Consider the following 23455-nt stretch of genomic DNA (forward strand, 5'->3'; position numbering starts at 1 on the left):
AGACTGTCTTCACATCCCAAGGATCCCCTCCTCTACCCTGCCCCATATTCTCCTCTGGGAGCCCCTTCTTGGCTCTCCATCTGAGAGGGCCCAAGCCTGTTTCTCAGTACTTCCTCCCCCAGAATTATCTCCACTGCATCTATTTGGCTTTTGTGTCTGCATTTACACCTATGCCTGCATCCTGGGGTCATGTGCCATCTCCCTCTTTGGGCAGAGAGAGTTGCTGTGTCTTCCTTGCCCTTGCTAACCACTCCCCCCTCTTCCACTATCCCCCTGGCCTCCAGCTGCTAGTGCACAGGGCAAGTCTCTGCATTTATGGTGCCACTGAGGACAACGAGAGAGTGATGGATGACAAGGGGTGCTCCCTTAGAGAAAAACCAGCCCTGGTTCTCCATCTTATTTCTGAAAAAGAGTTTGTTGGATGCTTTTCAATTAAAAGCAGATGATTAATTCAGCTCTGGCCTTGTTCTGTCTTTGAATAACAGATACATTAGTTTACTTGAAAAGAAATATTTTCATTTGTATTTCCATGTCACCTTTGATTTTCCCTGCCTTGCACCCTCAGCCCTGCCAGTTGGCAAGAAGACAGTCAGCTTTGCTGCTAAGAGGAGTATAAAGAGGGCTTGGTCCAAGCAAGAAAGCAGTGGTCTACTCCATCGGCAACATGCTGCGCTTCCTGGTGTTCGCAACCCTGGTCCTTTATGGTAAGTGGATCATGTGGCCTGAGGTCTATAGGGAGGGGGACTTGGGCAGGAAGGTCAGCAAATTTTCCCTAAGTCCAGGCCAGCACCCTGTCCCAGGGCAGGTGGGACGCTCTGCAGGCAGAGCGTCCTTTACTCTCCTGGAGGCCAAGATAGAAAAGGTCAGGGCCACTGGCTATTCAGGCCCCTCTGGGTGGCAGGTCCCTGGGCCACAAAGCAGAGAGAAGCCCCATCTGGTAGTGGGGTGGGTCCCTGGGCTTCCCCACCACCCCCATTGACAGGAGGACTTCCTCAGCAGGTGCCTGGCTGGGGTGTGCACTACAGGCCCTGAACCCTGGAGAATCTTGCCAAAGCATTAGGGGGCTGGTGGGGGTCAAAGAGTGGGGGGGGGGGGGTCTCTTCAGGCCAAAGGGTGATCTTGAGCAAAGAGGAGACCACAAGGAGCCTCTGGGGCCTAGCCTGGTGGTTTGAGAGAGGTCCTTCATAGCATGCCGGAGTTCTGGGAACACCTGGGGGAAACAGAAGGCACCCAGGCACCGTTGTTTTCAAAAGGGGCTCAGAGAACTCACAGCTGGGCCCCTCATTCGTTAGAGAGGAACTGTGAATTTGCAGACAAGGCTAACATTCCTCAAAGCACAGTCGCCACCCCCAACCCCTACCCCTGGCTGACCCCATGCTTAGTCATCACTCACTTTTCTTCTGCCCCACAAAGGACACAGCACCCAGGACTTTCCGGAAACCAATGCCCGCGTAGTCGGAGGGACTGAGGCCGGGAGGAATTCCTGGCCCTCTCAGGTGGGTGTTCCTTCCCAGCCCCAGACTTCCACCCAAATAAGAGCTCAGTGCATAAGGTATCATGTGTGTTTGTGCATGTCCCTATCAACAAGCAGCTCTCCAATTGTCTAGGTTCTCGATTTTAAAGATGGATGGGATCAGGCTTAGGTGGTTTTCTAAATGCAAAAGGCTTGGAGGAGGGGATTTATACACCAACCACAGTCCCTCTTCAGGGCACACACCCAAACACAAGATACATTTATATTCTCAGCGACAGCACTTGTGCCACGCGAGAAAGACTGGGTGCCAGACAGGCACCTTGGACTCCACATACCTTGAAACTCACACGCACACCACTCCACACTGTGTGTGTCACAATGCTTGCACGCATGTGCGCGCACGCACACACACACACACACACACACGTACAGCATGCTGCTTAGTTGGCTATTTAGAGTTTCCACTTTGCTAACAGGGCAGCTGGGCCCTGATTTAAGTGATCTAAATATGTAAACCTGGCAAATTAACTGGTGAAGATCCACACTTTGAGAAGATCTCACTGCAATCAGAGTTTTAGCTTATAGAAGTCTCAGCCCCAGTTTTCAGGAGTAGAGCTATTACATAATATGAGGTGCTAGAGGAAGAGACATGAACTGATAAAAACAAACATCCTATTGGTATTTTTTTTTTGAGATGGAGTTTCACTCTCATTGCCCAGGCTAGAGTGCAACGGCATGATCTCGGCTCACTGCAACCTCTGCCTCCTGGGTTCAAGCAATTCTCCTGCGTCAGCCTCCTGAGTAGCTGGGATTACAGGCGCCTGTCACCATGCCCAGCTAATTTTTGTATTTTTAGTAGAGACGGGGTTTCACCATGTTGGCCAGGCTGGTCTCAAACTCCTGACCTCAGGTGATCCACCCGCCTCAGCCTCCCAAAGTGCTGGGATTACAGGCGTGAGCCACCGCGCCTGGCCTCCCATTGGTATTTCTAAGTAGTCCCTGAAGTGGGGAGACAGGAGATGTCTTGAAAACACTAAAGGTACAGCTCTGGAGACCTAAGCCTGTTGGGCTTAGGTGATGGAGCAAAACTTTGCCTATAGTTCCTCTTTTTTGGGGGAGGAGGGGGAGTGATGGAGTCTCGCTCTGTCACCAGGCTGCAGTGCAGTGACACTATCTCAGCTCACTGTAACCTCCGCCTCCTGGGTTCAAGCGATTCTCCTGCCTCAGCCTCCTGAGTAGCTGGGACTACAGGTGCATGCCACCACGCCCGACTAATTTTTGCATTTTTAGTAGAGATGGGGTTTCACCATGTTGGCCAGGATGGTCTTGATCTCCTGATCTCGTGATCCACCCGCCTCGGCCTCCCAAAGTGCTGGGATCACAGGCGTGAGCCATGGTGCCTGGCCTATAGTTCCACTTTAAGGGAGAAGAGAGGTAGAAGGAGTTCCAAAAAAGGAGTTACAATGGGTTCTAGGTCCATTGCAACAACCTAGAGAGATAATGCCAAATACACTGTGTGCCTTTACTCCTCCATCCATGTACACAGCAAACATCACCAAGTGATGGAGCATCCCTTCCTGCTGACCCCAGAAGCATCTACACACCCCTTATCAATGCCACACTCCAGGTGGCCACTACCAATCAATCAGTAGCAATTGGCAGGTCAGATGAAACCTATTTGCCATCTCTAGCCCAGAAAGAGAATGTTTTGAAGGACAGCAGGACTTTAAGGAGGTGACATGTAGTTTGAGGCAAAGTCTTTTATATTTAATTATTTCTGACGTTGTAGAGGCGAGGTCTCACTATGTTGCCCAGGCTGGTCTCCAGCTCCTAGGCTCAACTGATCCTCCTGCCTCAGCCTTCCAAAGTGCTGGGATTACTGGCATGAGCCACTGCAACCGACCTGGGGCAAAACCATTTGAGAAACACCAACCTATCCCTTCTTTCTTTCCTCCCCATCTAGATTTCCCTCCAGTACCGGTCTGGAGGTTCCTGGTATCACACCTGTGGAGGGACCCTCATCAGACAGAACTGGGTGATGACAGCTGCTCACTGCGTGGATTAGTAAGAAAAACAAAGACGAGCTTTCCTGGGCCCCTGGAAGGGGAAGGGGCTGACCCTTCTGAAGGAAGATATAATTTTGCCCTCTCCGGACAGCACTTCAGGGACTGGGCAGTGGCTCCTTTCCTGTTCAGGGCCTGCAGGGAGGTAGTATGGTGAAAGTACAAACTTTGGAGTCAGGGAGACTCAAATTCAAATCTTGCTCCACCAAATTCTAGCTATGTAGCCTTAGGCAACTATGCCCCCATTCTCCTATCTCTAAAATGGGCTAAGAACGTTTACTTTGTAGAAATGTTGTGAGGATTGAGTAAATATGTAAGTGCCTAGTCAATGTCTGACTGGTGACTATTTTTTCCTATTTGTCTTGGGCAATGGTTTTCACATTTGAGCATGTGTCAGAATCACCTGGAAGGCACAGATTGCTGGGCCCCATCCAGCAGAGTTTCTAATTTGGTAGGTCCAGGGTGAGGCCTGATAATTTGCATTTCTAACAAGTTTCCAGGTGATGCTCATGCTGCGGCCCAGGAACCGCGCTTTAAGAATGACTAGCCTAGAAGTCTATGCTTCCTTGAAAATCTTAGTGGCTGAGAGCCATTATTTCATTTATGTGCACTAAACTCTCCCAGGTTACAAGATATTCAGCCTATGATGTTAAACCGAGAAAATGAAAGTGATGGTAGTTTTTTTCACTTCCACAAGTTAGTCAATTAGGGAATGAAAGAGCTTGTTACTTTCTCATTTTGGAGAGTCTTATATCTCTCCTCTGCCTAGACCAGATAAGATGGGTTCCTGTCCTAAAATAAGAAACAAAACCTGGGCACGGTGGCTCACACCTGTAGTCCCAGCTACTAGGGAAGCTGCGGTGGGAGGATCACTTGAGCCTGGGAGTTTGAAGCCAGCCTGGGCAACACAGCAAAACCCCATCTCTAAAAAAAAAAAAAAAAAAAAAAATCCTAAATAATAATGATAAAAAAAAGATGGTTTTTCAACTTTTCTCTAAGTGGGGTAGAGAAGGTTTGAGTCCCCTGGATGACTCAGGGATTCCTTCTCTCACGCCAGCCAGAAGACTTTCCGCATGGTGGCTGGAGACCATAACCTGAGCCAGAATGATGGCACTGAGCAGTACGTGAGTGTGCAGAAGATCGTGGTGCATCCATACTGGAACAGCGATAACGTGGCTGCCGGGTAGGAGCAAGTCCAAGCTGGCCCTGGGCTGGGCGGTGAGGCCTGACTAGCCAACAACTGGCTGCCTTCACCTGTTCTTTCAGAGGGCTAGAGGGATTGCATGGCCTGAAACCTGGTCCATGGCTCCTGGCCTGGCCTTTAGTTAAGGAGCCCAGCTGAGCCTGAGAGAGGGCACCATGTCCTAGAGGGAGCAATGAGCTGGCTCATTCGTCCAGGAGGACTTTGAGAATTTAGGTTCTGGGCCAGGCACAGTGGCTCATGCCTATAATCCCAACACTTTGGGAAGCGAAGGCAGGCGGATCACCTGAGGTCAGGAGTTTGAGACCAGCCTGACCAATATGGTGAAACGCTGTCTGTACTAAAAATACAAAAAAAAAAAAAAAAAATTAGCCAGGCATGGTGGCACGTGCCTGTAATCGCTTGATTACAGGAGAATCACTTGAACCCAGGAGGAAGAGGGTGCAGTGAGCTGAGATCGCGCCACTGCATTCCAGCCTGGGTGACAGAGTAAGACTCTGTCTCATAAGAAAAAGAGAACTGAGGTTCTGGAGGGCTTGAGAATCTTTGAAGACCTTTAGGATTTGTTGGATCCAGGCTGGTTTGCACAGTGGATTACCCTTCTCTGCAGATTTTAATGTTCTGTTTATATGGGGGGTTTTATCATTATTTATTATTCACATTATAGAACAGACTCCATCAGCAAAAGTAAATTTCCTAAAGTGAATCTTACACGGGAAAATTGAAAGTTGAGTTGTAAACTTCTGGAAAATAAATAATTAAAATGGTGGTCAATTCTATAGCATGTGGAGGTGGGGGTGGGTTCAAGGAATTGGAATATTCTACTGAGCTTGTAGAGCCACTCAGCCTTTTACATTTTTCTTGTTTGAGAACTCTGCCACCAAGATCATGCCACTCTGCTCCTTTCAGATTCCCCCATTCTCTACTTCCCTGGGTTGCAAAGGTCAGAGCTAGGCTGCAATACCAATGTCCCACCAGCAGATGCTGCTGTTAAACATAGAATGTTTACATGTTAAATTGTAATTGCTCTAGTTTGAGGCTTAGCAAGTGAGCCCCGTCCTTCTTCAAAGTCATCACTTTCCAATTCCACGGGGATACAAATGCTTAGAGAGGGCCAGTGTATATGCTGACCTCAGGGAAGAGCTGATCCCATGAGTGAGCAGTCTCCTTTTCTCCTGCAGCTATGACATCGCCCTGCTGCGCCTGGCCCAGAGCGTTACCCTCAATAGCTATGTCCAGCTGGGTGTTCTGCCCCAGGAGGGAGCCATCCTGGCTAACAACAGTCCCTGCTACATCACAGGCTGGGGCAAGACCAAGAGTAAGTTGCCTACATTGGCACAATCCACCACGGGGATCTTGATTAGGTAGCTGAGCTTCTAAGACACCTTTTTCTGTGGTCCTAGGTGCTTATGGCCAGAGACCAGGAGCTAAAAGAACCATAGATACAATAACTGATGCATTATATCAAGCTAAGAATGGGCTGTGAAGTAGTTGACAGATTCATGGACTCTTAGAACAAAAAAGACTTTATCAGAGAATTTTTTTTTTTACCAGCCCCTCATTTTTAAAATTTATTTATTTATTTAGAGACAGAGTTTCGCTCTGTCACCCAGGCTGCAACCTCCACTTCCTGGGCTCAAGTGATCCTCCCACCTCAGCCTCCTGAGTAGCTGAGACTATAGGCATGTACCACCACGCTCAGCTAATTTTTAAATTTTTTTGTAGAGATGGGATCTCGCTATATTGCCTAGCTGGCCTCGAACTCCTGAGCTTAAGAAATCCTCCCACCTCAGCCTCCCAAAGTGCTGGGATTACAGGCATGTGCCACTGCACCCAGCCAGTGCTTCATTTTATACATGAGGAAACCAAGGTCCAGAGAAATTAAGGATCCTTAGCTGAGCGTGGTGGCATGAGTCTGTAGTCCCAGGTACTCAGGAGGCTGAGGAAGGAGGATCGCTTAAGCCTGACCAACATGGAGAAACCCCATCTCTACTAAAAATACAAAATTAGCCAGGCATGGTGGTGCATGCCTTTAATCCCAGCTACTCGGCAGGCTGAGGCAGGAGAATCTCTTGAACCTGGGAGGCGGAGGTTGTGGTGAGCCGAGATTGCTCCATTGCACTCCAGCCTGGGCAACAAGAGTGAAACTCCATCTCAAAAAAAAAAAAGAAAAAGAAATGGAAACAAGCATGCACAATCCCATTTCTGCTCCATGAGCTTGCAGGAGCAAACAGAACAGACAGATAAATCATCCACAAATAAGGCCATTCCATGGTGCAACTAAGTTATCCACGAGTGAAAAGAAGCAGGAGTAGGGTTGGTGGCTTGGAGCCTAGGTACAGTAAGCAAGGCTGCCTCCCTGAGGGAAGGGTCCTGTGCGGCCATATAAAGAGAGAAGACAGAGGATCCACCACATGCAACAGGGAGAGAGAAGGAGTTTGCCCTGAGATCAGCTTTCACGAGAGTTTGGGAAGGTGTGGCAGGGGTGGAAGGTTTTTCCGCTGGACCACATCTGGAGCTGACTGCCAATGCTGTGTGTCCTGTTCAGCCAATGGGCAGCTGGCCCAGACCCTGCAGCAGGCTTACCTGCCCTCTGTGGACTACGCCATCTGCTCCAGCTCCTCCTACTGGGGCTCCACTGTGAAGAACACCATGGTGTGTGCTGGTGGAGATGGAGTTCGCTCTGGATGCCAGGTGAACATTTGCAGGGGGTCCCACCCCAGGTCCCGCCACTCTCTGCCTATCCCTCCACCCCTCTTCCTCACCTCCCTATTCGACACTTACTCTTAGTCCTACACAGACTCAATTTTCTACTCTGGCGTCTAAGTGAGAATGATCCTGTGCTGGTAACTCTACACATGCAGAAACTCAAAGTTGAAAGGAACCTTAAAATTGATCTTGCTCGATGCCCTCACTTCAAAGTTTGTACGTGGCCCAACATTTATATGTTGTTGTTGGTGTATGTGTGTGTTCTTAGAATTTGTTACCTAGATTTTTTTTTTTGAGATGGAGTTTTGCTCTTGTTGCCCAGACTGGAGTGCAATGGGACGATCTCGGCTCACTGCAACCTCCGCCTCCGGGTTATAGCAATTCTCCTGCCTCAGCCTCCCAAGTAGCTGGGATTACAGGCATGCACCACCACGCCCGGCTAATTTTTTTGTATTTTTAGTAGAGACAGGGTTTCTCCATGTTGCTCAGGCTGATCTCGAACTCCCGACCTCAGGTGATCCACCCGCCTTGGCCTCCCAAAGTGCTGGGATTACAGGCGTGAGCCACCATGCCCAGCCAAATTTGTTACCTAGATTTTTTAATGGCAGCGATGCAGCTGAGCCTGGACAGGTGTTGTGATGGTGTATAAGCAGTACCCTGCTCCCTCTTACCTATCAGTCCTACTTCTCTTGCAGTTCCTCTACCACCATCCCTTTACCCCAGTGATATTTCTGGCAGTATGTACAGGTGAGTTTGATAGGGGAAAGTGCACAAAATAATTTTATAATAGCTTATATATAACAAATATAACCTTCCTCTATTTTGACAAGATCAATCAGCCATAAACTATCTTACAGATTTCTCTTTTTAAGCTTTTTTAATTATTATTATTTTAATATAGAGATGGGGTCTTGCTTTGTGGCCCAGGCTTATCTCAGACTCCAGGGCTCAAGTGATCCTCCCACATTGGCCTCCCAAAGTGCTGGGAATACAGGCATGAGCCACCATGCCCCACCCCAGATTTCTTAATGCAGTTTAACAACTATTCATTATATATCTACTATATGCCAGGCATTGTGCTAGGTGCTAAGGTTACAAAGATGGATCAAACAGTGTCAAGTAAAGAAACTAGAGGCGCAGACATACAATAGAACATTGTAATACAATGTGGTTAAGTGTTAATAATCAGGATGTGCACAGGTGATATGGAAGCCCAAGGGTAGGTACCTACCTCTACCTACTGGGGCCAGAAAAGACCTGCCTTCCCCAAGAAAGTAGAATTTGTAGTGGGTCCTGAGGGGTAAATAGGAATAGGCCAGGCAAAAAGGAGAAAAGACATTCAGAGGGAGGGAACGGCATGAATAAAGACAGGGGGCCAAGAAACAACCTAGAGTACATAGAGAATTATGGGGCATTCCCTAAGGCTAGAGTAGAGCAGCGGCTGGAGGTCCACAAGCCGAATCTAGCTCACTGCTTGTTTTATACGGCCCATGAGCTTAGAATGGTTATTACATTTCGATTTCTATATATATATATATGTATGCGTATGTGTATGTGTGTGTGTGTGTGTGTGTGTGTATGTTTTGTTTTTTTTTTTCCTGAGATGGAGTCTCACTCTGTCGCCCAGACTGGAGTGCAGTGGCGCAATCTCAGCTCACTGAAACCTCTGCCTCCCGGGTTCAAGCAATTCTGCTTCAGCCTCCCGAGTAGCTGGGATTACAGGCACGCACCACCACATCCGCTAATTTTTGTATTTTTAGTAGAGACAGGATTTCACCATGTTGGCAAGGCTGGTCTCGAACTGGCTGGTCTCGGACTCCTGACCTCGTGATCCACCTGCCTCTGCCTCCCAAAGTGCTAGGATTACAGGCGTGAGCCACCGCGCCTGGCCATATATATATATATATATATATATATATTTTTTTTTTTTTTTTTTGAGACAGCATCTCACTCTGTTGCCCAGGTTGGAGTTCAGTTGTACCATCATGGTTCACTTGTAACCTCTGCCTCCTAGGCTCAAGTGATTTTCCCACCTCAGCCTCCCTAGTAGCTGGGACTACAGGCACACACCACCATACCCAGCTAATTTTTTGTACTTTTTGTAGAGACAGGGTTTCACCATGTTGCCCAGGCTGGAATTATTACATTTATTAATGGTAAGGAAAAAAAATCAGAATAATAATATGTCATGACACATGAAAAATATATGAAATTTCAGTGCCCATAAATAACATTTCATTGGAACACAGTCACAGTTGCTCATTTACAAACTGTTTATGGCTGCTTTTTTTTTTTTTTTTTTTTTTTTGAAGAGACAAGGTCTTGCTCTATCACTCAGGCTGGACTGCAGTGGTGCCATCTTGGCTCACTGCAGCCTCAACTTCCTGGGCTCAAATGATCCTCCCACCTCAGCCTCCCAAGTAGCTAGGATAACAGGCACATGCCATCACACCCAGCTAATTTTGTTTTGTTTTTGGTAGTGACAAGGTTTCACTATGATGCCCAGGCTGGTCTTGAACTCCTGACCTCAAGCAATCCTCCTGCCTTGGCCTCCTAGAGTGCTGGGATTATAGGCGTGAGGCACCATGCCCAGCCTATGGCTGCTTTTGTACTACAACACAAAGTAGTTGCAATCAAGACTGTATGGCCTGCAAAGCCTGAAATATGTACTGTTTGGCCCTTAACAGAAGAGGTTTGCTGACCCCTGGGCTAGAATAGAAGCTACCACCATACTAGGAAATGTCAGGAGGTAAGACTAGAGAGGCAAGCAAGAGCTGTACAACTCAGGGCTTCAAATGCCAGGCTTGGGGACATGAACCTTAACTCTTGGGCATTGGGAAGCCATCAAAGACTTCTAAACAGGAGACTAGCACAACCAGATTCACCTTTTAGAATTGTTCTTTAGGCATGTTTTTGAAGAAGGCAAGAGAGGCAGGGAGATTGCCTAGAGGGCTATTGCAATGGCAAGAAATTTGAGGGCCTGAATTAAGGCAGTGGTGATAGGAACCGGAGGAGGGAAGGAGGAGGATCTGGAACAACAGCCAAGCATCTGGTTTAAGTGATTTGGGGGAGGGCATTGTTGCCCTGAGACAAGATTTACAGAGTTTGAGAGAGAAGATGATGAGTTTGGTTCTGGACAAGCTTTGTCTGAGATCCCAGTGGGACATTCAGGTATAGCAACCAGTAAGAAATTTGGTGTTTTTTTTTGTTTTGTTTGAGACGGAGTCTCCCTCTCTCACCCAGGCTGGAGTGCAGTAGCGTGATCTCAGCTCACTGCCCCCTCTGTCTCACGGGCTCAAGTGATTCTACTACCTCAGGTTCCTAAGTAGCCGGGATTACAGGCATGTGCCACAACACCTGGCTAATTTTTGTATTTTTAGTAGAGACGGGGTTTCCCCATGTTGGCCAGGCGAAGTCTCAAACTCCTGACCTCAGCCTCCCAAAGTGCTGGGATTACAGGCATGAGCCACCATGCCTGGCCAAGAAATTAGATAGAAAAAGTGGGGCCTGGGGGAAGAGCTGGGCTAGAGATACCTACTGAGAACAAATCAGATCCCATCCCAGGGAAAAACTGTTCAATGAGAAAAGAGCAGTGGGTTGGGAAAGAACTGTCAGAACATAAATACTTGAGTGTTTCAGGGATAAGTGGAGGACAAAGAAACCACTAGGATCTAAGAAAGGAGAAGTAGATGTAAGATAAAAACCTGGTAATAAGGATATTATGAAATCTCAGGAAGTACTTACAGATATCACATAATATACAATTCACCCAGAAGCCACAGTAGATAAGAGCTGAAAGTGGCCACTTTGGCAATTGTAACCTTGGCAAGAGCAGTTTCAGTGGAGTGGTGAGGGCAGAAGCTTGTCCGAAGGGTAAGAAATAAAGAGGCAATAAGAAATATAACCGGCCGGTGTAGTAGCTCATGCCTGTAATCCCAAGATTTTGGCAGATTGAGGCAGGAGGATCGCTTGAGCCCAGGAGTTAGAGACCAGCCTGGGAAATGTAGGGAGACTTCATCTCTATGAAAATTTTAAAAATTAGCTGGATGTGGTGGCGTGCACCTGTAACCCCAGCTACTTGGAAGGCTGAGGTGGGAAGATCACTTGAGCCAAGGAGTTCGAGGCTGCAGTGAGCTATGATCGCACCACGGCACTCCAGCCTGGGCAACAGAGTGAGACCCTGTCTCAAAAGAGGACAAAAAAAAAAGGAAGAACAAAAAAAGTCTAGTAGCTTTAAGGACAGCAAGTCATGGAGGGAGTGGATCTTCTAAGAGAAGAAAATTGGCTGGGCGTGGTGGCTCACGCCTGTAATATCAGTGCTTTGGGAGGCTGTGGTGGGCAGATCACAAGGTCAGGAGTTCGAGACCAGCCTGGCCAGCATGGTGAAACACCATCTCTACTAAAAATACAAAAAAGTAGCCAGGCATGGTGGCGCGTGCCTGTAATCCTAGCTACTCAGGAGGCTGAGGCAGGAGAATTGCTTGAACCTAGGAGGCAGAGGTTGCAGTGAGCCAAGATCGCACCACTGCACTCCAGCCTGGGTGACAGAGTGAGACTCCGTCTCAAAAAAGAAAAGAGAAAAGAAAATTGAGTACATAAACAGGCAGAGAGGAAAGAATCCTGTAGAGTCAGAGAGAGGTAATAATAATAATGGATGGCACAAGATCCCACAGAAGAAAGAGATGGAACTAAGAGCACAGGTGGAGCCGGCTCTGAACAGGAAGAGGGATACCAGATGTGCACACAGACATAGAAAAGTTTGCCGGATTTGGTAGCCGAACGTTGGCAGGTGTTCTACATTATTGCTTCTAGTTACTCATGAACTAGGAGGAGTCAACTTGACTGCTGAAAATGAAGGGGAAAGGGTTGTATGGGTCTGGAATAGTTAGTGTGAATAGGAGGACAGTCCTCCAAGATGTTGCTGACTGGCTGTTTGGAGACCAGACTACGACCACATGGATATATGATTCACTCTGTTTTACTCAAAGACGGTTTCCTGCATGATTGGGGTAAAAGGACAGGATTGCAGATCAACTGCAAGGTCCAAACTAGATGGAGGAGAGAGAGAAGCTGGCAGGCTGGCTGAAACTATAAAAATGAAAGGATTAGGCCAGGCGCGGTGGCTCATGCCTGTAATCCCAGCACTTTGGGAGGCCAAGGCAGGCGGATCACGAGGTCAGGAGATCGAGACCATCCTGGCTAACACGGTGAAACCCCGTCTCTACTAAAAATACAAAAAAATTAGCCAGGCGTGGTGGCGGGCGCCTGTAGTCCCAGCTACTCGGGAGGCTGAGGAAGGAGAATGGTGTGAACCGGGGAGGTGGAGCTTGCAGTGAGCTGAAATCGTGCCACTGTACTCCAGCCTGGGCAACAGAGCAAGACTCTGTCTCAAAGAAAAAAAAAAGGATTAAAAAGTTTTTTGTGTGTATGAGTACAAAGAACCATGGAAATAAAGTAGCCAATTCATCCTAGTTTGCCCTAGACTTTCCTGGTATTAACATTTAAAAGTCCTGTATCCCAGGGACTCTACATGGGAATAAGGGGGAAAATAGACTAATGCATAATGCAACCTCTTCTAGGCCTTCATCAGCCAGCTTCACCTATAACCTCCTAAGGTTTAACCTTTCTGAGTGAATACACATGCCTGTGCTCTCCCATAAGCCCTGAGCTCTAAAAAAACGAGTACTTTTCTTCTGGCTGCCACTCCAAATTGACACTTCTCAGAGGCAATTGTGTCCCCAGGTCCCTCCCCACTGGAGTTTCTCAAATAGTGTGTCTTCTGGGCTTTCACAGTTCTGGGTCTCCAACCCTTCTCCTCAGAGTGGATTCACTTAGAACCTCCCATTTCAATCAACCCATCCCCACTGATTTCTTTTCCAACTCTTCCTTCTGCTCTAAAATCCTCAGCCACACCCTCCCTCTCTCCTGAGGCTTGGTCTCTTTTTGGGTCAAATAGCACAAGACAATAGTATTATATACAATTCATTTATCTATCATTCCTCTAGCCCCTGAAATACTCTCAAATCCCTAATAGAATTTAGGTGGAAGAGATTGTTTTGTTTTGAGTACAATAATCTAAAGAAAACATCCTTTCCTAAATAGCAGTTAGGGTGGAGTACAGGTAGTTCCACTTTAAAGTAATTACCCTTGACTGGGCATGGTGGCTCATGCCTCTAATCCCAGCACTTTGGGAGGCTGAGGTGGGAGCATCACTTAAACTCAGGAGTTAGAGATTAGCCTCAGCAACATAGGGAGACCCTGTCTCTGCAAAAATTTAAAAAATTAGCCGGGCGAGGTGGCGCACACTGTGGTCCCAGCTACTTGGGATACTGAAGTGGGAGGACTGCTTGAGCCCAGGAGATTGGGACTGTGGTGAGCTATGACCATACCACTGCACTCCAGCCTGGGCAGAGGCTCTGTCTTAAAAAAAAAAAAAAAAAAAAAGAGTCGGGCTCAGTGGCTCATGTCTGTAATCCCAGCACTTTGGGAGGCCACAGTGGGTGGATCACCTGAGGTCAGGAGTTCAAGACCAGCCTGACCAACATAGTGAAACTCCATCTCTACTAAAAATGCAAAATTAGCCAGGTGTGGTGGTTTATGCCTGTAATCCCAGCTACTTGGGAGGCTGAGGCAGGAGAACTGCTTGAACCTAGGAGGCGGAAGTGGCAGTGAGCTGAGATCATGCCATTACACTCCAGCCTGGGCAACAAGAGCGAAATTCAGTCTCAAAAAAAAAAAAAAAACATTAACGGGGAGTGGGGCTACACATCTGTACTCCCAGCTACTCGGGCGGCTGAGGCAGGAGAATCACCTGAACCTGGGAGGTGGTGGTTGCAGTGAGCTGAAATGGCACTACTGCACTCCAGCCTGGACGACAGAGCGAGACTCCATCTCAAAATAAACACACACAGAATTATCCCAGTTTGAAATTTTGGTCTCTTTCCCTAGTTTTTTTTAAGTTTTACTTTTGTTTGTTTGTTTTTGAGACAGAGTCTTGCTCTGTCGCCCAGGCTGGAGTACGGTAGCGTGATCTCAGCTCACTGCAACCTCCTCCTCCTGGGTTCTTGTGCCTCAGCCTCCTCAGTAGCTGGAATGACAGGCATGAGCCACCATACCTGGCTAATTTTTTTTGTATTTTTAGTAGAGTCGGGGTTTCGCTATGTTGGCCAGGCTGGTCTCAAACTCCTGGCCTCACGTGATCCACCCACCTCGGCTTCCCAAAGTGCTGGGATTACAGGTGTAAGCCACCACACCTGGCCCCAAGTTTTACTTTTTATTGAAGCTTAAATTGGCAAATAAAATTATGGGGCTCAATAATGGAAAAGAATAGCTACTCTAGTTCTCCCACCCCATGGGAGGCCACTTTCAACTCTTCAGCTGATTCTTTTGGTGTCTACATCTTTAAAATTATATACTTACACTGCTATTTTTCTGTTCAGACATTATGGCAGATGTGATTCTCTTTATTTTTTATATATACATACCTGCCCTCCAAGCATGACATTTTCTGATCACCATCTCAACCTCTCAAAATATTTTGGTTAGATCAACATTCGGTATTTACTATGATTATATAAAATGCTATTTACAACAAAATCATGTAATATATTCTAGGTTTACTTTTCATTTGCTGCATAACTTTTTTTTTTAAAGAGACAGGATCTTACTCTGTCACCCAGGCTGGAGTGCAGTAGCACAATCACAGCTCACTGCAGCCTTGAATTTCTGGGCTCAAGAAATCCTCCCACCTCAATCTCCTGAGTAGCCAGGACTACAGGCACATGCCACCACACTCAGCTGATTTTTTAAAATTTTAATAGAGATGGGGGTCTCGGTTTGTACCCCAGGCTGGTCTCAAACTCCTGGCTTTAGCTTAAGCAGTCCTCCTGCCTCAGCCTCCCAAAGTGTTGGGATTACAGTCATAAACCACCAAGGTCAGCCCTTGCTGCACAACTTTTTCAATTTTTTCAATGTCTGTTAAAAATTGTCTTTTTCATTTGCTTAATATAGTCAGTTTTTCATTAATTCAACCCCACACACTCCACTAATTTGTTAAGTGACCTATATCATCTTCTCTTGACCTAGTGGTCTATGTGGATCTATTTGCATTTGTTGTGAGGGATACTTAATGGGTGGGTTTTCCCGGAAACTCCAGACCTTTGATCCAGAAAATGTTGTTTATTTGTTGATTTCCTCCCACTCTATTTTTACTTTTCTCTTTCTAGAATTTCTGTTATTCACGTTTGCCTCCTAAGCTGGTCCTCTTGTTTTCTCTATATCTTGTTTGTTCTATCTTATGTTCCAACTCTTCCAGTCTCTCATTTCTAAATCTATCAAATCTGTAATTTCCAAAGGCTCTTTTTGCTGTCTGAATGTTGTTTAGTAGTATGCCGTTCTTGTATCACGGATGCATATTAGTCATGTTTTTTGTTTGTTTGTTTGTTTTGAGACGGAGTCTCGCTCTGTCGCCCAGGCTGAAGTGCAGTGGTGCAATCTCAGCTCACTACAACCTCCAGCTCCTGGGTTCAAGCGATTCTCCTGCCTCAGCCTCCTGAGTAACTGGGATTACACGCATGTACCACCACGCCCGGCTAATTTTTGTATTTTTAATAGAGTTTTAGGGGTTTCACTGTGTTGGCCTAGTCTTGAACTCCTGACCTCAGGTGATCCGCCCGCCTCAGCCTCCCAAAGTGCTGGGATTACAGGTGTGAGCCACCATGCCCAGCCTATTAGTTATGGTTTTATTGCTTGTTTTCTTCTCCCTGCATAGTCTTGGTTGCCTTCATTTTTTATTTAGCTCCTTGTTTCTTTGTTTCAATCTTTATTTTTATATTAGAAGAATTCCTTTTTTTTTTTTTTTTTTTTGAGACAGAGTCTCACTCTGTCGCCCAGGCTGGAGCCCAGTGGCGCCATCTTGGCTCACTGCAAGCTCTGCCTCCCGGGTTCACGCCATTCTCCTGCCTCAGCCTCCCGAGTAGCTGGGACTACAGGCGCCTGCCACCACGCCTGGCTAATTTTTTGTATTTTTAGTAGAGATGGGGTTTCACCGTGTTAGCCAAGATGGTCTCGATCTCCTGACCTTGTGATCCGCCCGCCTCAGCCTCCCAAAGTGCTGGGATTACAGGCATGAGTCACCGGGCCCGGCTAGAGGCATTCTTTAGATGTTTAGTGATCCTTAACCATCTGCTTTTATTTCAGAGTGGGGGTGGTATTTTTACCCAGAGTGGGTGGGCTGATTGGTAGCTCTGAGCCTTAGATGGGGTTCATCAATAGTGGATTCTCTGTCAGGTGATCTGACTAGGCCATTTTAGTGGAGGACCTCCAATGTCAGTATCTTTAGGTCTTTCCTCTTGGACTGTTCAGTTTTTCCAGAGAAGTATCTTCCCATTTTATGTGTGGCATTATGGACCTGGCATTCTAGAAGCTGAGTAAGAAGGGAGGCAAGATCATATTCCATAAACCCAGGTTCCCAATTGAGCATGTAACTTAATACATCACTTTCCTCTTCATTCCAGTTTAGTTTAGCATGTTTTGACTACCAAGTCTAAATACTTGGTCTAATTATACCCATTGGTCTAAATGCTGGGGATAAAGAAATTATTAGAATGCCCTATTTTTGCTACCCCAGGTTCAATTTAAGCCGATAAAAGCGATTGAACTTTAGATATTTAAAGTTCTATGCTAGCATTGTGGAGAGGAAAGATCTTGGTAAGAGTTTTTGTCTCAGGAAGCTCATAGACATGTGTGAGGAGGTACAAACAAATTATGAAACCAAAATACAAGGCAGAACATGAAATAAGTGCAGCAAAAGAGAAGTATTGTGGTTGTTTAGAAAGGAAGAAGAGATTCATTTTGATTGTGGGGACATGAAGGAGGTGGAGATTTGCATTGGAGCTTTAAAACCGTACAGAATTTCACAACCAGAGACGGGGCGGGGGGAATGCAAGCAAAAGCCCTAAGATCTGGAGTTTTAGGATTCTGTTTCTCCTCCCTGCAGGGTGACTCTGGGGGCCCCCTCCATTGCTTGGTGAATGGCAAGTATTCTGTCCATGGAGTGACCAGCTTTGTGTCCAGCCAGGGCTGTAGTGTCTCCAGGAAGCTTACAGTCTTCACCCGGGTCTCTGCTTACATCTCCTGGATAAATAATGTGAGTCCTCTCAAATGATGGGTTGAAATGGGGTCACCTGGAGACCTATGCACTGGCTGGGTTGGGGAACAAACGTTGGATGGACTGGGCAAGCCGTCATCTTCCTTACCACATTCATGTGTTTACTCCCTTCCCTTCCTTCCACGGTGTACTTTCCTTCAATAAGGCTGCCATCCCGAATTCCCTCCCCTCCACATACCCACAGAGCAGACTTCACTGTATTGTTTATTGCTTAGGGTAAGACAGTGGCAACATCAAATCTGAATCAGGGACATATCAGTGCCTTCCTAAGTCAAAGCCCAGGGAAAAACAGGTTCAGAAAGGCCTGCGTACTCCTACGCAAGGGAAGGAGGCACCGACTTCCTCTCCCACAACGTCTTTCTAAGGACATTATGATAATTTGCTCTAACTTTTTTTTTTTTTTTTTTGAGACAGAGTCTCACTGTGTCACCCAGGCTGGAGTGCAGTGGCTTGATCTCGGCTCACTGCAGCCTCTGCCTCCTGGGTTCAAGTGATTCTCCTGCTTCAGCCTCCCAAGTAGTTGGGATTATAGGCATGCACCACCAAACCTGGTAAATTTTTTTTTGTATTTTTAGTAGAGATCGGGTTTCACCATGTTGGTCAGGCTGGTCTTGAACTCCTGACCTCAAGTGATCCACCTGCCACCCAAAGTGCTGGGATTACAGGCATGAGCCACAGCGCCCGGCCTGCTCTAATTTTTGACAGGTTTTACCACCTTAAATAATGCTTGAGAGTTAGGTGAGGCTCTGCCTACACTGACCTGGTGGAAAGGCCACACAACACATTTCACTGTGCCCTCCACCCTTCAAACACATTCTGGAGCCTTGTAATCTTGGCTCACGGCCATTTCAAGGTCTGTCTTTGCCACTGTATTCTGGGTATGTACCTATAACACTGAGCTGTCCTATCACAGTTGAGGCTGACTTCCTGCCTCCCTGTCCCCACACCCTGTCAACTTCCCATAAACCCAGTACAAAACCATACTTAACTGGGAGCCCTGAGGAAACAAGAAAGGAGGTAGGCAGGAGTTACTGACTGTGGACATAACTGTCTTTCCTTCAGGTCATCGCCTCCAACTGAACATTTTCCTGAGTCCAACGACCTTCCCAAAATGGTTCTTAGATCTGCAACAGGACTTGTGATCAAAAAGTAAAACACATTCTAAAAGACTATTGAGCCATTGATAGAAAAGCAAATAAAACTAGATATACATTATCATACTGTGTCTATTTGTAATTAAGCCCTCCAGAGCAGGGGTCCCTATGCCTGATGATCTGTCACTGTCTCCCATCACCCCCAGACAGGACCGTCTAGTTGCAGGAAAACAAGCTCAGGGATCCCACTGATTCTACATTATGGTGAGTTGTATAATTAGTTCACTATATATTACAATGTAATAATAATAGAAATGTAGTACACAATAAATGTAATGCCCTTGAATCATCTCGAAACCATCCCCCACCCTGGTTCGTGGAAAATTGTCTTCCACGAAACGGGTCCCTGGTGCCAAAAAGGTTGGGGACCACTGATTTAGAAGAAATGCAGTTATAGGATCCAAGTTGGATTTCACCACATCTGCAGGCTGGGTCTTCCCTTTGCTGCTACCTCTACCAGTCCACAACACAAACCCAGTGGGAGTAGCTTTATGTTATCCATTTTGGGTTACTTTAGGATCTACCTATCCACTAATCTGTCCATCTGCCCTATTCCTGTGGATATTTACTATATTCGAAGGCACAGAGTGCTTTAAAAAGTTCCCGAGTGGGCCGGGCGCAGTGGCTCACGCCTATAATCCCAGCACTTTGGGAGGCTGAGGCGGGTGGATCACCTGAGGTCAGGAGTTCGTGACCAGCCTGGCCAACATAGCGAAACCCTGTCTCTACTAAAAAAAAATACAAAAATTAGCTGGGTGTGGTGGTGGGCGCCTATAATTCCAGCTACTTGGGAGGCTGAGGCAGGAGAATCGCTTGAACCCGGGAGGTGGAGGTTGCAGTGAGCCAAGATTGCACCGTTGCACTCCAGCCTGGGCAACAAGAGCGAAAGACCATCTCAAAAAAAAAAAAAAAGGTTCCCGAGTGGGCTGGGTATGGTGGCTCACGCCTGTAATCCCAGCACTTTGGGAGGCCGAGGTGGGTGGATCATGAGGTCAGGAATTTGAGACTAGCCTGGCCAAGATGGTGAATCCTCGTCTCCACTAAAAATACAAAAATTAGCTGGGCACAGTGGCAGGCGCCTGTAATCCCAGCTACTCAAGAGGCTGAGGCAGGAAAACTACTTGAACCCAGGAGGTGGAGGTTGCAGTGAGCTGAGATCGTGCCACTGCACTCTAGCCTGGGCAACAAAGCAAGACTCCCTCTCAAAACAAACAAACAAAAAAGTTCCTGAGTGACTGAATTTGCCCTGTCTTTCCCAGGTATACTGTGGGTTCATCCTTCTTTTGTTTCCCCCTTTAGTGCCTAAAACGAGCGCCCACTCCCAGTTTCTGGGTGATGGCAACTACTAGGATACACCAGAGATAGAAGTATAAGATTAGGAGGCAGGGCAGATACCAGCAGACTAAGAAAGTGACAAATTAGAAAGGAGACTGGAGAAAATCGCTTGGGCCTGGGAGGTGGAGGCCGCAGTGAGCCAAGATTGTGCCACTGCATTCCAGCCTGGGCAATGAAGTGAGATTCTGTCTCAAAAAAAAAAACAACAATGGAGACTGGAGAGCTAAGAATAGAAAAAAGGAGAGAAGAGAAGATACTAAACAAAGAAAGGAAAGGGTTGAGGGGAAGAGGCAGAACAGAAAGGAAGAGGCAACAACAACATAGGGCCTCAAGCTAAGTGTGAATCAGCACTTTAAGGCTGGGACTAAAATTAGGCAACCGGATCCAGGGTTCTATAAACCACAGAGAACTGGGAAACTGATAATTCTGCTGTATCCTGGCCAGGGCTCAGTCTGTTAGAGTGGCCTATGAGAAAGCAAAGGGGGAACTGAAAGGGGAAGGCTAAAAAGGATGAGAAGCAGCTTTTCATGTCAATCACTGAAGACCAGACAAGAGGGACTAGGGTATTAAACATTACAGAAGGAGAAACTGGCTGAGACAGACCCTGGAATTGACAGGCTCAGCAGAGGCCTCTAGAACACTCCATGTGCTATAAGAGGCTGAGTCTGTTCCCATTCCAGTTCCATCACTGAGGAGCTGGGTGGCTGTGGTCAAGTCATCAGCCCTTTCTGTGACTCAATTTCCCTATCTAATTAACTTCTACGGGTTGTTTCTTCTCTAACACTACATGATTTGGTGACCATCAATTTCAGTTTGCAAGATATTGGCACTAAACAGAGTTTCTTAGGAGACAGTGGCTGGGTTGCATTGCTGAGGATGCCATGTAGTCCTGGCAGGGACACAGGTACTGGCCTCCTTCTGCCAGTGACACACCTGTTAGCATTGCCATCTACTCTCAGTGTTCCCGCAGTACTGCTATTCTCCATGCTTCTCCCCACTTCTCCCCATCCAATATCAAGTCCTTCTATTTTCATCACCCTGCCTCTTCCAGGGCATCACCAAAGCTAACATCCAGAATAAACCCTAATCGCCTGGCAGGGCACGGTGGTTCATACCTGTAATCCCAGCACTTTGGGAGGCTGAGGCGGGTGGATTGCTTGAGCTCAAGAGTTCCAGATCAGCCTGGGTAGCCAGGAGTGGTGGCATGCACGCACCTTAGTCCCAGCCACTCGGGAGGCTGAGGTGAGACCATCACTTGGGCCTGGGAGGTAGAGGCTGCAGTGAGCCCTGATGGCACTGCTGCACTCCAGCCTGGCAACAACAAAGCAAGACCCTGTCTCCAAACAAACAAACAAACAAACAAACAAACAAACAAACCCTAATCACCTATTCCCAGAAAATTTTGTATCCATCTCTACAAATAAATTAAGCACATTACACTAGAATCACCTGATTACCCACCTATCTCCACCTCCAGACTTTAAGCATCTTTATTTATGTACTTATTCATTAATATTTATTCTTTATTGATTGAGAAAGGGTCTCACGCTTTGCCCAGGCTGGAATGCATTGGCACCATCAGGGCTCACTGCAGCCTCCACCTCCCTTGGCTCGGGTGATCCTCCCACCCCAGCCTCCCTGATAGCTGGGACTACAGGTGTGTGCCACCATGCCCAATTAATTTTTGTATTTTTAGCAGAGAGAAGGTCTTGCTATGTTGTGCAGGCTAGTCTCAAACTCCTGGGCTCAAGCAATCTGCCTGCCTCAGCCTCCTAAAGTGTTGGGATTACAGGTGTGAGCCGTGGTGCCTGGCCAGACTTCATTGAGCATCTTAAGGTCAGGGATTGCATTTTATTCATCCTTGGTTTCAGAACACCCAGCAATGCCTGGTACACAGTTGACCTTGAGTGCAGTAATGATTGTTTTGGAGAAAGAAGAGGAACACAATAGCATACAAGGGCCTCTAATTTTGTGTCAGGCCCTTATCTTCCCCCTCCACTCCTTAGGAAGTGTTATTTTGACCTTCTTCCCTTCCTTGAGGAAATTTTAACCTGCACCGTCAAATCTGAGTACGTGGTTCCTCCACACCTAGTGTCCTCATCTCAAGCTATCCCCTCAAACAGGTCAGGGAGGAATTTTTTGGAGAACTTATCCCTAAAGAAACAATAGTTGTCATCTCAACAGCCCCACCCCAATTTGCACAATCTATGTCTGTGTTCAAATTCTGCCTCCATCCAGTACACTACTCCAACTGGAAAAACTTGCTCCTCATGCCCAGCACGGGCGTCCATACTATCCTCCTCAGCCTTTTTTCAATGCGATCATTCCCTTGCCTAAGAACCAGCCCCCTACCCTGTTTCTATCTGCAGCTTAGTTGTTCCTCCTTTATTTATTTATTTTTTTATTTTTTTGAGGCGAACTGTCGCTCTGTTGCCCAGGCTGGAATGCAGTGGCGCGATTTCGGCTCACTGCAACCTCTGCCTCCCGGGTTCAAACAATTCTCCTGCGTCAGCCTCTCGAGTAGCTGGGACTACAGGCGTGCGCCACCACACCCAGCTAATTTTTGTATTTTTAGTAGAGACGGGGTTTCACCGTATTGGTCAGGCTGATCTCCTAACCTCAGGCGATCCACCCGCCTCGGCCTCCCAAAGTGCTAGGATTACAGGCGTGAGCCACCGCGCCCGGCCTGTTTCTCTCTTTCAAGCCAGGCTCGGGTGTCCTGCCCCCTTTCTGCACTCTATCCCTACCAGTTCCAGGCTTAGAGCCTACACCGCAACCTGGAGCAAGAAACGCAGTTTACGTGGCGGCTTCGCATGCATACTCAGAGAACCTAAACGTGTTTTCGATATGGTAGGTCCTCTCGCTGAGTGGAACCCACATCATTTTCTACCCTGCGGTGGCAGTTGCTTTGCATTGCTCAGCGTGATGGGAACTGGCTTTCCGGAGCGAGTGAGTCTGGGCCCACCACTGAGGACCTGGTTCAGTGAGGCCGAGGTTTCGGGCAGGGGTTGGAGCTCGGAAGCTGGCCTCGAGCGAGCGCTGCCTGAGGGTAGGCCCCGGGCCCGCCCCTCCGAGCCGGCCTGCTCCGGCTGACAGTGGTGGGCTGAGGGGCGGGCCTCAGGGCTGGCCAGGGGCGGCCTGAGGTGGCTCAGGGCTGGGGCCGGATGCGAGGCATGCCGGGAGCCCGCACTTCCTCCTCGGGGGCCTCAGAAAACCACAGGGCGCGGGGCCAGGGCGGCGGCCCCCAGGGAGCTGGCAGGATGGCAGAGGGCAAGGCAGGCGGCGCGGCCGGCCTCTTCGCCAAGCAGGTGCAGAAGAAGTTTAGCAGGGCCCAGGAGAAGGTAGGTGGCC

General features: G+C 47.6%; 2 protein-coding genes across 3 annotated transcripts in view; both read left to right on the forward strand.

Annotated features, from left to right (window-relative positions):
• Window positions 1–569: 569 nt before the first annotated feature.
• Window positions 570–18830, forward strand: CELA1 (chymotrypsin like elastase 1). Its single transcript, XM_004053141.4, has 8 exons — window positions 570–704; window positions 1414–1496; window positions 3438–3538; window positions 4595–4720; window positions 5920–6056; window positions 7287–7432; window positions 17445–17594; window positions 18678–18830. Exons 1-8 carry the CDS (start codon window positions 665–667, stop codon window positions 18693–18695), a joined length of 801 nt encoding a protein of 266 aa, XP_004053189.3. The 5' UTR covers window positions 570–664; the 3' UTR covers window positions 18696–18830.
• Window positions 18831–23250: 4420 nt separating this feature from the next.
• Window positions 23251–23455, forward strand: part of BIN2 (bridging integrator 2) — a 43084-nt gene continuing 42879 nt past the window's right edge. The window contains exon 1 of one of the 2 annotated variants that reach the window (XM_055357200.2): window positions 23251–23445. In XM_055357200.2, the coding sequence (XP_055213175.1) occupies window positions 23269–23445 (177 nt within the window). In that variant the 5' untranslated portion in view covers window positions 23251–23268. The remainder of the gene's footprint in view (window positions 23446–23455) is intronic. The other variant, XM_019039414.4, reaches the window with a different exon arrangement.

This window comes from Gorilla gorilla, chromosome 10 (assembly GCF_029281585.2).
Source record: "Gorilla gorilla gorilla isolate KB3781 chromosome 10, NHGRI_mGorGor1-v2.1_pri, whole genome shotgun sequence".
NCBI classification, from domain to species: domain Eukaryota; kingdom Metazoa; phylum Chordata; class Mammalia; order Primates; family Hominidae; genus Gorilla; species Gorilla gorilla.